The following is a 15,830-nucleotide window of genomic DNA, read 5'->3' on the forward strand; positions in this document are numbered from 1 at the left end:
TGAAGGCTATTGCTATAACTGCATTGTAAGCTGCCCTGAATCTTCGGAGAAGGGCGGTATATAAATTGAACTAATAAATAAATAAATAAATAAATAAATAAATAAATAAATAAATAAACTAACTCAAAATCCATTCAAAACAAAGTCCATTATTTAAATGGGCCAGTTCCAGCATTTACTCAATACTCTGATAGTCCCAGGTATTTTCCAAGTTATTTAAGTCTGCTCTGTGGTTTTGGTCTTTTATTCTACCTTCCCAGAATTCTCTTTTTGTAAATTTCTAGGAGTCTAGGAGTTACTTTCCGCTTCATCAACTTACTTTTCAGCATAGATTTCTTAATCAAAAATATTTTCTTTCACCGCTCAAACAGTTATATTTTTAGAACTTCTTCTCTAGGATTTTTTTTGTTTTGTTTTCCTTGGGATAATTTTTAAAGAAACAAAAATTCATCTCAACCAGAAACAATCTCTGTTCACTGCTCTCTTCGCTCCTGCACTTTCTTAGTTGTTCTGGCTGTCTCCAGCTTCATGGCAGCCATGGTGACTGTTGCTGCTCCTCGTCTTCGGATGAGGGGGATTTTCCAAGTCAGGCAGGAGAGACATCGTGCTCCTTGACCTGCAAGCCGCCCCCCCCTTACTTCACCACCTCTGCAGGGTGGCTATGGTTCCTTTTGGAGCCCTCCAACGGGGAGAGCTTGGAGCAGGGCTGCAGAGCTTGTCCTTGCCTCTGACGCCACCGGAAAAACAGCCGGAAACTTGAATACTTTCTGAATGCACTGTATGTAAGGGTCCTTTTTGTAAACTTTAGCTTGGTATTTAACACATTATGGGGTACTGAGTGTAGATTAATGAGAAAAAAATAATTTTAACAACTGTAGAATCAGGCTGTAGCATAACAAAATTGACAAAAATGAAGGGGGTCTGAATACTTTCTGAATGCACTCTATATAGTGTAGCTGTTTCTCAATCATATTCAGAATGCCCACTTATGGCTTCCCAACAAACTGGAGACAGATACCAAGTAGGATGCCACAAATATCAGTCCTGTGTATTCTTCAGTATCTTTAGTAAGGACTTGGATAAAATGGTTGTTTTAAATAGGGGGAGTGACGCTGAGGATTTTTTACTTTTAAAAATACATATTCTCCACACTAATTGTGTCTGCAGATAATCGACCAGCGACCCACTTTAAGATGAGCTGTCTCCTCCTGGGGAAGGAAGAGACTGAAGTCTACCTGAAGAGGCACACTGAGGAATTTGCAGATTTTCTGGAAGACATAATCGCACAACTTGGTTCCCAGTTAAGAGGCTGGCATGGTTGCTGGTCTAGTGGCGGCCTTGGGGCAGGTTCTTGCCCTGTTATCTGGGAACGGTTTGACCCTGTTGCTCCTGAGGAAGTGGGCAAGATCATAGGGGAGTATACCCCTATGATCATAGGCAAGCACCTGTGTTTTAGATCCATGTCTCTCCTGGTTTGTGAAAGCTTCCTAGGAGGTGACAAGCAGGTGGACTTTGGCATTGATTAATGCTTCCCTACAGGAGTGGTTAGTGCCCCAGCACTTTAAGGAGGCTGTAGTCTCCTTTCTTCTCAAGAAGTCATCACTGGATTCCACTCTGTTGGATAATTTCTAACCTGTCTCCAATCTTCCCTTTTTGGGGAAGGTGGTTGAGATGGTGGTTGTGTGGCAGCTACATAGATTTCTGGATGAAACGGGTTATTTAGCCTTGTACCAGTCAGGATTCAGGCCTGGATACGGGACAGAAATGGCATTGGTCACATTTTTTGATGATCTCTGGTGGGAGAGGGATGGGGGTAGTGCATCCATTCTTGCTCTACTGCAGTGTTTCCCAAACTTGACCCTTTGAAGATGTATGGACTTCAACTCCCAGAATTCCTCAACCAGGCATACTGGTTGGGGAATTCTGGGAATTGAAGTCCATGCATCTTAAAATAGCTAAGTTTGGGAAACACTGCTCTACTGGATCTCTCAGTGGTTTTTGATACCATTGACCCCTCCTTTTGGAGGGGCTTTGGGGTTGGGGGACCCTGTGCTACCCCGGTTCACTTTCTTCCTCTGTGGCCTCACAATCAGTGTTAGTAGGTGAGAGATCCAGCCCTCGTCCACTCCTTTGAGGGGTCCCCCAGGGCTCGTGTCATGGCCCTGTTGGAGCCTGGGTCCGAGGAGGAGGAGGAGATGGAACTGGAGCCAACGGAGGGGGTAGGTGCAGCCCCTATGGCCTATGAGGTACGACCTGGGGACAAGGACGAGGCAGTCCTGGATCCCTCAGGCTTCAGAAGAGTAGGCAGGCAGGAAGAGATGATGCAGGCAGACCAAGGAAGGAGAGAGTAGATGGAAAGGACAAGCAGTGGAGCAGAGGAGGCGTGGAGCTCCAGAGACAAGCAAATGCTTCCCCACCCAATCCCCGAGTGCAGATAATGGAGAGGAGGCAGAGTCAGTGCAAGGTGACCCGACTACTGGGGAGGAGGACGCCCCACCCCTCCTCACGAGGATCAACTGAAGAATAGCATTTAAGGAGACACTGTGGGGAGAGGCAGCAACACTCTCCACGGCTTCTAAAAGAACTTTGCTCTAGAATCCTTTCGGTTGTTGACTGAAGTCTGATTCTTTGCCTTGATGTTGGTGGACTTCCACTGCCGGGAAGTTGTACAAAGTGTGTGCAGGCTCATAGGTTCGAGCCTTGTTCTTGGACTATAGGTGTACTCTGTGGGCAGAGACTTTGGAGAACAGACTGGGAATTAATGGATTGTGGGGATTTGGGGGAATGGTGGTTGAATAAAGGCTGCAAGCTTTCGCCTAGCACGTGTTGCTTGTTCTGGGTCATAACAGCTCAGTACTTTCTCTGCTCTTATTCAACATCTACATGAAGCCGTTGAGTGAGATAATTCGTCATGGACTGAGATATCATCAATATGCTGATGATAACTGTATGTCTCAGCCTCCAGTGAGTTAAGCGATGCTGTGACCTCCCTCTCACAGTGCCTGGAGGCTGTTAGGGGCTAGATGGGGAGCAACGGGTTGAAACTGAACCCTGGAAAGGCCAAGAGGGCCTTAGCACAACTGCAAGTTGTGCGCCAGTTACACCCTTTCCTGGACCAACAATCCCTCCTCATGGTCACTCATGCCCTAATCACCTCATGTCTTGACTATTGCAACATGCTCTACATGGGGCTGCCCCTGAACAGTATCCGGAAGCTCCAGTTGGTGCAAAATGCAGTGGCCCACATGGTTTTGTGCAGATCTTGGTGTGCACATGTAGCACCTTTTCTGTGGGAACTGCATTGGTTGCTGATTTGCTTCTGGGTGCAATTCAAGGTGCTGATTGTCACCTTTAAAGCCCTTCATGGCTTGGGATCAGGTTATCTGAGGGACTGTCTCTTGCTGATCACATCTACCCAACCCACTAGAGCAGGGAGGCAAGGAATGTCGTGGGTCCCATCCCCTAGGGGGATACATCTGACTGGACACAGAAGGGCCTGCTCTGTGGTGGCTCCCCCTCTCTGGAACATCATTACCCCACTGGCCCCCACTTTAGCACTCTTTCAGAAGGTGCTGAAGATGTGATTCTGCCAGAGGGCCTATGGAACCCAGAGCGGAATGGAGCCCATTAAATGGCTTGAATGAATGTGTGCTGTCGCCAGGGAGGGGGGTGTTATTATTTTATTATTTTTCTTTTTATTTCTTTTATATGGTGTTTTTATATCTGTGTAAGCTGCGTTGAGTCGCCATGTGTGAGTAGGCAGCAACATAAATTTTCATAAACAAACAAACAAACAAACAAACAATAAATAAATATTCTTGTTCCAATTGGCAACTTTAAGTTTGACTTTGGGGCTCCCAATCTAGATTCACACAAGAAAAAAAAATACTGTCATGGCCCTCCTAATTTCAGACAATGCTCTAATACTCATTTCAGATAATCAGCTTGCTCTAGTTCTCCAAAAATATTGGTGTTTTTGTTGCACATTGCTACTTAATTGTCATTCTGACAATTCTGCAGAAAATTAGTCTAAAATTGCAAAGTCTTATAGCTATACCTCCTTCAACATAGCTACTCAAGCCAACTCAAGAAATAGAAATTCCCATTAGACAATTTTTAAATTCCTTTAAGCAATAATTTTCTTCAAAAGCATAAGCATGTAACATCATGGCTGTCTGTTGGCTTGATATTCTTGGTGTACAATAAACTGTCAGGTTGCTATATCTCCTTTAGATCTTAGATCCATTTTAGATTCATGATACCTTGAAAATATTAATTTACATATTTTCCTTTCCAAAATGACCAAATTAATCTTTAAGAAATGAGCAGTAGAATTGTAATTTTCAATACACTGCTACTCACCTTGTCACGTAAATGATGTTCTGCAGCTTCAATATTTAAAGGATCATCAAAATTCAAGAGATCCTAAAAAATACAAAATAAGGGTTTTTTTTAAAAAGGCTTGCTGTAAATTATGATTGTTTGGGTCTCTATTTCTTGAATGGCAGCTTTGAACAACAAGCCCAATTTCAAACTGAAGTGGTATCTAATATCCTTGGAAAATACATTTTGTTGGGCTGTCAAAATTAGCTCATTGATGGGTTTAAATATTCTATGTATGGATAAAATACATGGATAAGTATGTATGGATAAAATGACACTAATTCATATTTAATCTCTAAATATATTCAAGGGCTATAGAAGGTCACTTAGTAATTTGGGGCTCCTTCATAAATTGCCAGTGTGGAAAAATGGGAAGATGGAGCACAATGTATGCTGCCTTTTGGCTCCCGGGGGAAAGATGGGGTGAATGAATAGATAAATAAGGGCTTGGTTTAACACTATCACATTCTACAATCAAGTTATCAGACCAGTTTTTATTTCTCCAGGACCTAGTATGCTATTTAACTCAATATAGGTAGTCCTTACCTCACAATTGAGCCCAAAATTTCCATTGCTAAACAAGACAGTTATTACACGAATCATGTCCCATTTTACAACCTTTTTGCCATGGTTGTTAAGTGAATTACTATAGTTAAGTGAATCATGAGGTCAATACTCTGGCTTCTCCCATTGATTCTGTTTGTCAGAAGCTCTTTAGGAAGATTGCAAAGGATAATCCAAGGACTATGGGATGCTGCAACCATTATAAATACATGCCAGTTGCCAAGCATCGGAAGTTTGTTGGGTGAAAATTTAGGTGTGTCTTATAGACCGAATATGGGCGTTTTTGGCCTCCTGAACTCTCTGCACGTCACGTTTTCGTCCTTCCCAGCCACCAGAAGCACTCTGCAATGCTCCACATGGCCCATTTTCGGGCTCCCAGGCCCTACGCATGTCACATTTTTGCCCTCCCCAGCCCCCAGCAGCACTCTGCAGGCCAAAAAAAGACACGTTTTGGCAAAAACAGGCCATACGGAGCACTGCAGAGTGCTTCGGGGGGGCTGGGGGCTTGAGAGGGCAAAAATGCGACTCACAGAGGGTTCGGGAGCCCAAAAAGGGCCCATTTTGGCGAAAATGGGCATTGTGACGCACTGCAAAGTGGTTCTGGGGGCCTGGGAGAGAGAAAATCCAACGTGTGGAGGCAAAAAATTTGTTTTCTTGTTTTCCTCCTGTAAATTTAGGTGCATCTTATAGTCCAAAAAATACAATATATGACTGTAGGGATGCTGCAATGGTTGTAAATGTGACAACTGGTTCTAAGTCATTTTTTTCACGGCCATTGTAAATATAAATGGTGATTAAATGGATGGCTATTAAGTTAAGGACAAAGTGTAATAATTATTCACCTTCATTTGTCTAGTAAGATGTTAGCATAAAGAAAAAGGACAAAACATGTACCTCTAGAGTTCTTTGTTAGCTAATATAGCTGAGTGAATAGAAGCAGGGCAACTGAATCAATTTCACCCTCACAAACTCTACAGTAAGTGGATAAGCAGAAAAATAATGGAAAAATCTAATAAATACAATTCAAATGATTGAGATCTAAAAGTGATTTAAGTTTGGGAGTTTGCAATGTGGTACCTGTGGAATATATGCTTGCTAATCTCCTGACATACCTTCTCTTGTAACCTGACAGGCCCTGACTCTCCCATCACAGGGAATCTCATGGCTAGTCTATCCCTTCCAATAATGGAAATACAGTTAATCCTTGAGTTACAACAGTTCACTTAGTGATCATTCAAGTTATGACATTAACACCCCCCACCCCATCCCAAAGTACTTATGAAACAGTCCTGAAGTTACGAATGTTGCAGCACCATGGCAGTCATTCACCCTTAGGAATGATCAGAGGCACTACAACATTCACACTGCCTATCTCCCTCCTCCCCGGTCTCGGTCTCCACGGGGACTGGGCCTATGGAGACTCAGTTACCTTGCAAAGATTTAGCAAGCCTCTCTGCCATGGTTTCTTTGCCTGCTTCGTTACTTCAGGCCTTTGGTGCATTCACAGAGAAAAGAGGCCTAAAGTACCATGAGATCACACAAGATCAGTAGTCTGAGATCTCACACTTTAGGCCTTTGTTTTCTGCGAATTGAGGCCTGGACGAGATCTGCGGCAAAAGGTTTTGCAAATGGGGGAAGGCTTCAGTGCTTCAGGCCTTCCCTCCATTTGCTGTTTTTTTGCTGAAGCCTGCAGGAATGAGAGATTGTGTCCCTGTAGGCTCCAATTGTCTTAGCAAAAAGCTTTTGCTGGCAAGAACGGAGCCCGGGAGGGGCCAGCACATCCCTCCAGGGCTGTGTTCTTGCCAGCAATGGCTTTTTGCAAAGGATTGCTAAAGCCTAGAGGGAGATTGCATCCATCTTGGCTCCAGTCGTCTTTGTAAAAAGCCCTCGTGCTGAAAATGGAGCCCGGGAGGTACACTGCAGCAAGGACTTTTTTCAGTGCAAAGGCTTTTTGCAAAGATGATCGGAGCCTAGAGGGAGATTGTGTTCCTTTAGGCTCCAGTTGTCTTTGCAAAAAGCGTCCTTCCCAGACTCCATTTTCAGCAGCAGAGGTTTTTGTAAAGAAGATCAGAGCCTAGAGGGACACAATCTCCCTCTAGGCTCTGGTCGTCTTTGCAAAAAGCCCTGGTGCTGAAAATGGGGCAGAGAGGACACAGCTCACTAGATCTTCACAAGTTCGTGAGATCCAGTGTGGCAGGATGGGGGAGAAGCAATTGTGGGGAACATGAGGTATCTCACTCCATCAGGAGAGTTCTTGAGTGGCCTGTTCCATTACTATGCCCCCTATGGCTTTCCGAGATATCTTGTACACATAATGACCTGCACATTCGATTAGTGAATGCGTGTGTGAAAGCAAGGAGTTTTCACGTTCATTTTATGTGATTCACTCCACTAAATCCTTGGGTTATGAATGTAATTGGCAGGTTCCATTACATTTGTAATTTAAGGATTACCTGTAATTCCATTCTAAGCAATTTTGGTTTAAATTGCTCGATAAAAAATTGTTTTATTATTATTTCTTTTTATTATATGCTGCCCAGAGTCACAAAGAAAATGTTCAAAATAGCTGTGCTGCTGCAAAATTACTCATCTAACTATACGGTGTATAACTAAGTTTATGGAGGTTGTGTGCATGTGTGACTGAGCAGATACGATGATTTGTATCTGTGTACGAGGATGTGTTTGTGAACACATTAAGAGGCCATATACATGTATTGCACTTACCTAGGATGGTTACATTTGTAAGCCATGTATTCATTTACATATGCTTGTGTGTATTACCAGTGTGTATGCCTCACAGGGCCTAACATGGCAATCAACCTTGGACGTTTGTAGATGGGGACAGACTTTAGTACCTACACTGGTAAACTCTCCAATGTATTATACTGAACACATCCAACAGAATGGTGAGATGCAAAATTTTTTGCTATTGATTCTGTGGGTGTGGATCGGTGTGTGTGTGTCATGTGACTGGGTAGACATGGCCAACTTTTTTTAAAAAGCTTTTTGAGCATTTTTTACTACCTATTCGCCTGAACCGGTAGTATAAAAATGCTTTAAAAAAGTAAAAAAAAGGTTCCGACGATCACGCGGCACAGCTGTGATCATCATAACTTTTTTTTAACTTTTTAAAGCATTTTTTTACTACCTGTTCATGTGAACCAGAAGTATTTCATCCCTGATTCAATGGGAGACCTTCTCGAAAGAGGGCAGTTTAAGCTGGAGCATAGCAGTGTGGTCATTTGCTTACCTGAAACATATACTGAATTGAAACCAATTTTAGTTAAAGAGATGCCAAAATGTCAAAAATCCTGAACATTCTTGGAGCAAAGAAGCATAAAAATAGTTGATCAATTCATGTCACTGAGGAGAAAATATGGCTTTGGCAGAAACAGATTATCTGTCCAAGGTTTAGATGAGTTTCTCAGTTTTTTGTATTAGTTCGTGCTGGAAATGATACAGAATGTTAATATTCTGTCATGAATAGTATTTCTATATTTATTTATTTTTATTCCATCAATACAGAAATGGCATTAGTTTTTTAAAGTTTATTTTGGAAATATAATTTTGCTGTCAGTTGTATAATAATAAGAGTAGACTTCCTATACTGAATTTCTAATTATGTGATCTCTTTTTTCCTTAGTTGTTTTCCTGGTAGCAGTGTATCCTGATGAAGGAATGGGATGTTCCCTGTAAGAACATCGTGGGGCCCGAAGGCAATATTCCATGTCTTATATTCTTGGGCTGTTATATGGCAGAAAGCACAAATATACTGTACAAGTAGAATAAAGTGATGTAAGTTAGCAAACTGTGCAGGATGTTATAGATCTCAGATTGTGATATTAATTATCATATAGGATTCTTCTGCATTTTTATTTTATTTATTTATTTCAGATGCAGGAGGACAATGTAGAATATATTTGATCTGAGGTGAAATACACACTTTGACTATATAATTTGACTTTTAAGTGTTCTAACATGCCAGATGGTACTCAAAATAAAGGAATGATACATTTGCCTGGAAAAACAGATAAATGATAGTAAAGCAATTGTTACTTAGTGAAGAAACTACAGGTAGTGCTCATCTGTGATGGAATGTGCACCTGCAGGAGCAGTGAGATAGACTTTTAGCAATAACCTAGAACTCCTCTGGATATATCTAGTAGGTAAAAATTTTATAACAATCAAGATGTTAATCAAGCCCAGAAATGAGACAGCAAGATCCAATCAGGTACAATTCTTTATTTGCTTACACCTGATAAACAGAATCTTGCCAAACGAGCCTCATTGTGAGCGGTCGTGGCCCTACTTACGTGAGCAGTGCAGTGCTTGTGGTCTTGTTGCAGCCACTTGCAGCATCACTTGTGGAAGCATCGCCACAAATGTGGACGCTTCTGCGCGCGTACACATATGCTACTGCCTCTCCCACAAAATCATCCCCTCTTTCCCTCCTCCTCCAGATCTGGGCAGCCAACCCAGAAAGGTTGGGGAACTCTGGATTTGCCAAACTAAAGCTATAATATTCTAACCCAGATACATCCTGAGAGATTCTAGCTAAGTACGTTTTGCCCCAGTTTACAATCTTTCTTGCCACAATTGTTAAATGAATCACTGCAGTTAAGTTAGTATCGTTGTTAAATGAAACTTGTTTCCCCATGGATTTTACTTGTCAGAAAATCGCAAAAGGTAATCACATGATCCAGGACGCTGCAACTGTCTGTTGTGGCCCGCTAGTGACCAGCAGAGCTTGGATCGTCAGAAGCATTTAAAAGAAAAAAACTTTTTTTTAAAAAAAATGGCTCTGACAATCCCAGCTGAGTTGCCTTTTAAAAAACCCTCTGACGATCAGGCAACTCAGCTGGGATCGTCAGAGCCTTTTGAAAGCATTTTTTTACAACCTCTTTGCCGAAGAGGTTGTAGAAAAAATGGTTTTAAAAGTAAAAAAAGAAAAATTGGCCACGCCCACCATCATATTACCCCCACCACCACCAAGCCACACCCACAGAACCGGTAGTAACAAATTTTAAGATTTCACCACTGTTGCCATCCATCTATATAACCTTTACTAATTTGTTGCTTTGCCATCTCAAAACAGCAGCAATTTGCCTCTTGTCATCCAACAGATTGGAGAAAAGAAGAAGGTGCCCTGAGAGATGAATCTCTACATTTTCATGTTCCATTCAGCCTCCTCCTGTCAGCCGGATCTCCAGCATGGGATTCTACTTTGATGCATGCTTGCTAGCGGCTGGCATAGTAACGGGGGGGGGGGATGTCAGTTGGGTTAGGGAAGTGAGCTGGTGAGGTGAAGTCCCATGTGAATTAAAAGGGACTAAAAGTCAAAAATTACTGCGCTGCTGAGTGGAGTTGTCTACACCCTGTCAAGACCAACAATTCTAGGACTCCAGATGGGCGAAATACCTGAAGATGAACTCCACGCAACATCATACTGGACACTGATTGGACATTCAGCAAGGGACCCTGGGGGGAGGGATTTGGGGAAAGTTTCAATCTGTAATTTTCGTGCGTTTTGAATCAGATCTTGCCTTGCTTTCGCTGCTATCATTTCAAACTCACTAAAAGTACTTCTTCTCTATATCAATGGAGTTGGGGGTTTTCTTTCTTGGGTTTTGAATAGAGGCAGGCCTGACATTAGGGAAGATCTGCTTTATCGGCCAGCCCGGAAACCCCAGTCTACCGAGGGGGCTGAGCACATAATGTTGACCCATGGGAGTGACCAGAAAGAGTCCAGAGCCCTGGGATTGACCTCCCCCCAGCCACACTGGTGCCATGAGGAGACGGAATGGCTAGAAGAACTGCAACTCGAGGAGATTCCAGTCCAAGCCAGATGGTTGCTGGGTGGTGCATGGAAGACCCTGAGGAGCACCCCCTGGGGGTGACTCTCACCAGAGGCCGGCATGGAGACTATGCCCTGCCAGAATCTGACAAAGAGGACCTCCTGCTGACCCATGTCTTGCAATTACTGCATGAAGTGCTTGAGAGTCAGAGAGCTCAGGGGGCCCTTGCACAGAAGCATGCCCTGCCAGTGCGCAAAGAGGCTGGTGAGGCAGCTGGGGGAGCCGTCATCTCCACAACCCCAGCGGTGTCCCGTCGCTCCGCAAGGGGCAGCTTTGGCAGCTGCTGCCCCAGTATCAGCCGCTGCTGCAGCACAGGCCCCCTCGGAGGCAATGAATTCCTAAGGTTCCTCCACTGGGAGTAAAATACAGAAGGGATCCCAAAACCCTTGGATTCTTCCTAGTTAAAGTCTGGAATCACATGCAGGAATATAGAGGACTTCGCATTGGAGGCAGCCAAAGTGAGATGTGTCACCATGGCCCTGGAAGGGGCTGCAGCAGATTGGATAGTCACACTTCACAATGATAATACCCCCAAACTAAGACATTATGACCAGTTTATGATGGTGCTCCACAGGCAGTTAGACAACCCCCGAGCCGAATGCAAGGGTAGGACCAGGATGAAGACCATCAACCAGTGGAGATCAGTGGCAGAATACACCCAGGAGTTTCATGAACTGGCCTGCCACATGACTGGCTGGCCCCCGGAAGTCCTGATGGAGTACTACAAAGTTGGGCTTAATGAGGAACTCTATCAATGTTGCATTTTCTGGGGGGGGGGTGTCCCTCGAGACCTCCAGCACTGGTATGTGTTGGCAGACGAGGTGGAAATTGATCTAGCCATGGAAATATTGGCTGGAGCAAGCCTTCCCCCTCTGCCCCTAAAGAAGCCCCGAAAGCTGCCAAAGGCGGGCTAGCACCCAAACCGAGATCCACAGCATGCTTCAAGTGCGGGAAGAAGGGGCATCAAGCAGTTGATTGCCTCCCCAAGCCAAGCTGCAAGCTGGCAACTGCTGGGGGCAGGAAGCCTGAGAAGCAGCCAGCAAAGCACCATGAAACAGTGCTGAAGGGCGCAGAGCTCATTGAGTTCACCCCTCCTGCCCAGGAGCTGGGAAGTCTGACCCCACCGACGGAGAGTGAGACCGACTCCAACTCCCTGGTAAGTCAACATGTAGCTCCCATAACCATCCCTGTGAAGCTACGGGTGCCTTCATCAGGCACCCAGGGGAAGATGCTAGCCCTTTTGGACTCAGCATGCACCAGATGCATGATTATCCCCGAGGTGCTAGAGAAACTGGGACTGAGACTGAGAACACTGAGGGTGCCCATAACATTTTGCCAGCTAGATGGGTCGGTGACTGTGGGGGGCAGCTCATTTTGTAAGTGAACCAGTGAAGATGTGGATGAGGAATCACAGAGAGACACTGATTTTCCTTGTAGCCCCCGGAATGGAGAGACCCCTCTTGCTTGAATTAACCTGGCTCCAAAAATGGAGGAAGGGACTTTTAAGAATCTGGTCCACACAGCTGGGAAGAGGGGGAGGCAAAACCCCACCCAGAACCAAGGTTGTGAGGGAGCTGGGAGTTGCAGTGAGCGAGTGCCCAGACAGAGAAGAGAAAATCCCAAAAGAATACTGGGAAAACCTCAGGGAGGCTTTCAGCGAGCAGGGTTCGCATGTGCTCCCGCCCCATCACCCCACAGACTGCAGCATAAAAATCCTCCCTGAGGTGAAACTCCCTAAGCCAAAAATCTACTTAATGACCCCGCAAGAGCTGGACAAGTTACGGGCCTTTATTGACAAGAATCTAAAGCAGGGCTTCATCCAACCAGCTAGGCTGCAAGTAGCCACCCCAGTGTTGTTTTGTGAGAAAAAGGATGGGTCTCTTCATCTGTGCATTGATTATAAAGGGCTGAACGCGGTGTGTGTGGAGAATGTTTACCCGCTGCCCCTAATGAAGGACATTTGTGCCCTAATGATGGCACATTTGGCCAAAGGAAAAATCTTTATTAAACTGAACTTGAGGAAAGCTTACTACAGAGTCCGCATTAAAGAGGGAGAGGAGTGGGAAACTGCTTTCAATTGCCCTTTGGGCTGGCTTCCAGTTCAGGGTGCCGAAACTATGGAGGAACATGTGAAGTTAGTGCACAGAGTCCTGAAAAAATTCAGGGCAACTGAACTGTACGCCAAATTGTCAAAGTGCGAGTTTCACCAGGATAAAATTGATTATTTGGGTTACCATATATCACATGAGGTGATAGAGATGGACCCTGAGAAAGTGCGGGTGGTCTTGGAATGGGTGCCCCTCGCACCAGAAAACAGTTGCAAAGTTTCCTTGGTTTTGCAAACTTTTATAGACAATTCATCCCCTCATTTGCTAAGATTGCATTACCCATTACCAACCTTCTGAAAACAAAGGGAGAGGCCAAGCTCAAGCCTAGCCATTCCTTTGAGTGGACGATGGAATGCCAAGCAGCCTTTGAGAAACTCAAGCAACTATTTGCAGCTGAACCTGTATTTAAACATCCTGACACGGATGTCCCCATTGTGGTCCAGGCAGATGCCAGTGATGTGGCTGTGGTGGCTGTGCTCTTGCAGGCTAATGTCAAAGGGGCCTTACAACTCTGCACTTACATCTCCAGGAAATTAATGGAAATTGAGAGGAGATGGGAAATTTGGGAGAAGGAAGCATTTGCGGTCCGATGGGCCCTATTAACTTGGAGACATTTCCTTGAATGAGCAAAGCACCCTTTTGAGATGTGGACTGACCATAAAAACCTGGAAGCCCTAAAAACTCCCTGAAAACTGTCACCCAAGCAAATTCATTGGGTGCAATACTTTAACCGTTTTAACTTTTCCTTGCACTACATTCCTGTGGGAAAGAACTTTATGGCAGATGCTTTGTCTAGATTACCCCAGTACAATAGTGCTAGGCCAGAAGTGATCCATCCAGGCATCCCTTCTAAAAAACTAGCTGCCCTGGAGCCCAGAAAAAGTCAGACTTCACTCTCACCAATGACTTATGCAAGGAGTTGAAAGGGGAGCTGAAAAGTGATGGTTGGTTTCTGTCCCACACAAAAGAGGTGGCCTAGCGTGCATTGGCACTAAACTATATGTACCCGCCAGTCTTAGGGGGACTGTGTTGCAACGGGCCCATGATTCGAAAGATGCTGGGCACTTTGGCTTTGTGAAGACTTTACACCTGGTCAAATGGCAGTTTTGGTAGCCTTCATTGAAAAAGGACATAAAGTCATACGTGGCCAGCTGTCCTATGTGTGCTGCTGCTTAAAGACCCCCAGGGAATCCTGCTGGACTCCTCCAGAGTGTCACCAGTCCTAGTGCCCCATGGAAGGAAGTATCTATGGATTTTATTGTTGAATTACCTGAGAGTGGGGGGGGGGAATACAGTCATTTGGGTGATTACGGACTTATTTTCCAAGCAGATGCACTTTGTACCCTGCCCCAAAATACCCTCTGCTAAAGCACTCGCTAAACTATTTATTCAACATGTGTATAGGTTACATGGTGTTCCTGACCATATTATTTTGGATAGGGAGGTACAATTTACCTCTCACTTCTGGTGGGAATTCCTCAAGTTGTTAGACTCTGCCGAGAGTCTAAGCTCCACCCACCCCACCCCAAACTAAAGGGGCCTGTGAACGCGCTAACTTGGTGCTATGTAAATTACCAGCAGGACAATTGGGACGACCTGCTGCCATTCGCAGAGGTCGCTTACAATAACTCATTCAATAGTAGCACTGGATTCACCCCGTTTAAAATTTATTCTAGTCAGGATTTTGTCCCCATACCAGAACTGCCTGAGGAAAAGCCTCAGATCCCCTCCTTAGTAGCACTCTACTAAGGAGGGGATTGAACAGCTACAATGCATTTGGCCAGTCACCTGTAAGGCACTGGATGAGGCACATCAGGCCTATAAGAAATAGGCTGACAAGAAAAGTGTTAAACGAAAAGAATTCCAATTGGGGGACAAGGTTTTCCTAGCTACAAAGTACTTACATATCACCCAAATATCAAAGAAACTGGGGCCCATGTATGTAGGCCCCTTCTCCATAATCAGAATCATCAACTCGGTCAGAGTACAGTTAGAACTGCCCAAGACCTTTAGGCAGATCCACCCAATATTTCATGTTAGCTTGGCTCAAGCCTGAACTTGTGTCTCACCTTCAACCTGTCCAGCCTGCCCCCCCCCCCAATTCTCCTACTCATAGAAGGGGAACAACACTTTGAAGTCAAGGAAATCCTAGATTCCAGGAAACATAGAGGGAAAGTACAGTATTTGGTGGTCTGGAAACATTTCTCTGCCTCACAAACTGAATGGGTGGACACTAGGGAGATTCGGGCTCCCAAACTCCTTCAGTTATTTCACCAAAAATACCCTGATAAACCATAATGTTCCTTTACTCTCTTGTACTGTAGGTTACTCTCTGTATTCTATGTCCTTTGTTTTTTTTTTAAATTTGATTTATATGCCGCCCTTCTCCAGAGACTCAGGGCGGCTTACAATGCATTAAGCAATAGCCTTCATACTTTTGTATATTTTTTACAAAGTCAGCTTATTGCCCCCACAATAATTATTTTCCTTTAGTGCTAACGCCTCTACTGCAGGAGGGCCGAATGTCAGTCAGATCTCCAGCATGGGATTCTACTTTGATGCATGCTTGCTATCAGCTGCAATAGTAACGGGGAGGGGGGTGCATGGCATTTGGGTTGGGGAAGTGAGCTAGTGAGGTTAAGTCCCATGTGAACTAAAAGGGAGGTTTGTTCTCTAGAATTTCTGTGCTGCTGAGTGGAGTTGTTTACATCCTGTCAAGGCCAACTGTCCTAGGACTCCAGATGGGTGAAATACCAAAAGATAAGCTTCATACAACATCATACTGGACACTGATTGGACACTCAGCAAGGGACCCTAGGGGGAGGGATTTGGGAAAAGTTTCAATCTGTAACTTCTGCGTGTTCTGAATCAGATCTTGTCTTGCTTTCACTGCTATCATTTCAAACTCAGTAAAAGTACT

At 44.5% G+C, this 15,830-nt stretch overlaps 2 protein-coding genes across 5 annotated transcripts in view; one reads left to right on the forward strand and one right to left on the reverse strand.

Moving 5' to 3' along the window:
- The window catches only part of LRRFIP1 (LRR binding FLII interacting protein 1), a 291,721-nt gene extending 283,064 nt beyond the window's left edge, over nt 1-8,657 (forward strand). The window contains exon 15 of the mRNA XM_070933176.1: nt 8,591-8,657. Coding sequence (XP_070789277.1) covers nt 8,591-8,605 — 15 coding nt within the window. The 3' untranslated portion in view covers nt 8,606-8,657. The remainder of the gene's footprint in view (nt 1-8,590) is intronic.
- UBE2F (ubiquitin conjugating enzyme E2 F (putative)) overlaps nt 1-15,830 on the reverse strand; it is a 207,545-nt gene that overhangs the window by 6,007 nt on the left and 185,708 nt on the right. For all 4 annotated transcript variants that reach the window (XM_070933181.1, XM_070933182.1, XM_070933179.1 and 1 more), the window contains one exon: nt 4,363-4,425. In XM_070933181.1, the coding sequence (XP_070789282.1) occupies nt 4,363-4,425 (63 nt within the window). The remainder of the gene's footprint in view (nt 1-4,362; nt 4,426-15,830) is intronic.

This window comes from Pituophis catenifer, unplaced genomic scaffold (genome assembly GCF_029215685.1).
Source record: "Pituophis catenifer annectens isolate HBS135680 unplaced genomic scaffold, rPitCat1.0.hap2 SCAF_1, whole genome shotgun sequence".
Lineage (NCBI taxonomy): Eukaryota > Metazoa > Chordata > Lepidosauria > Squamata > Colubridae > Pituophis > Pituophis catenifer.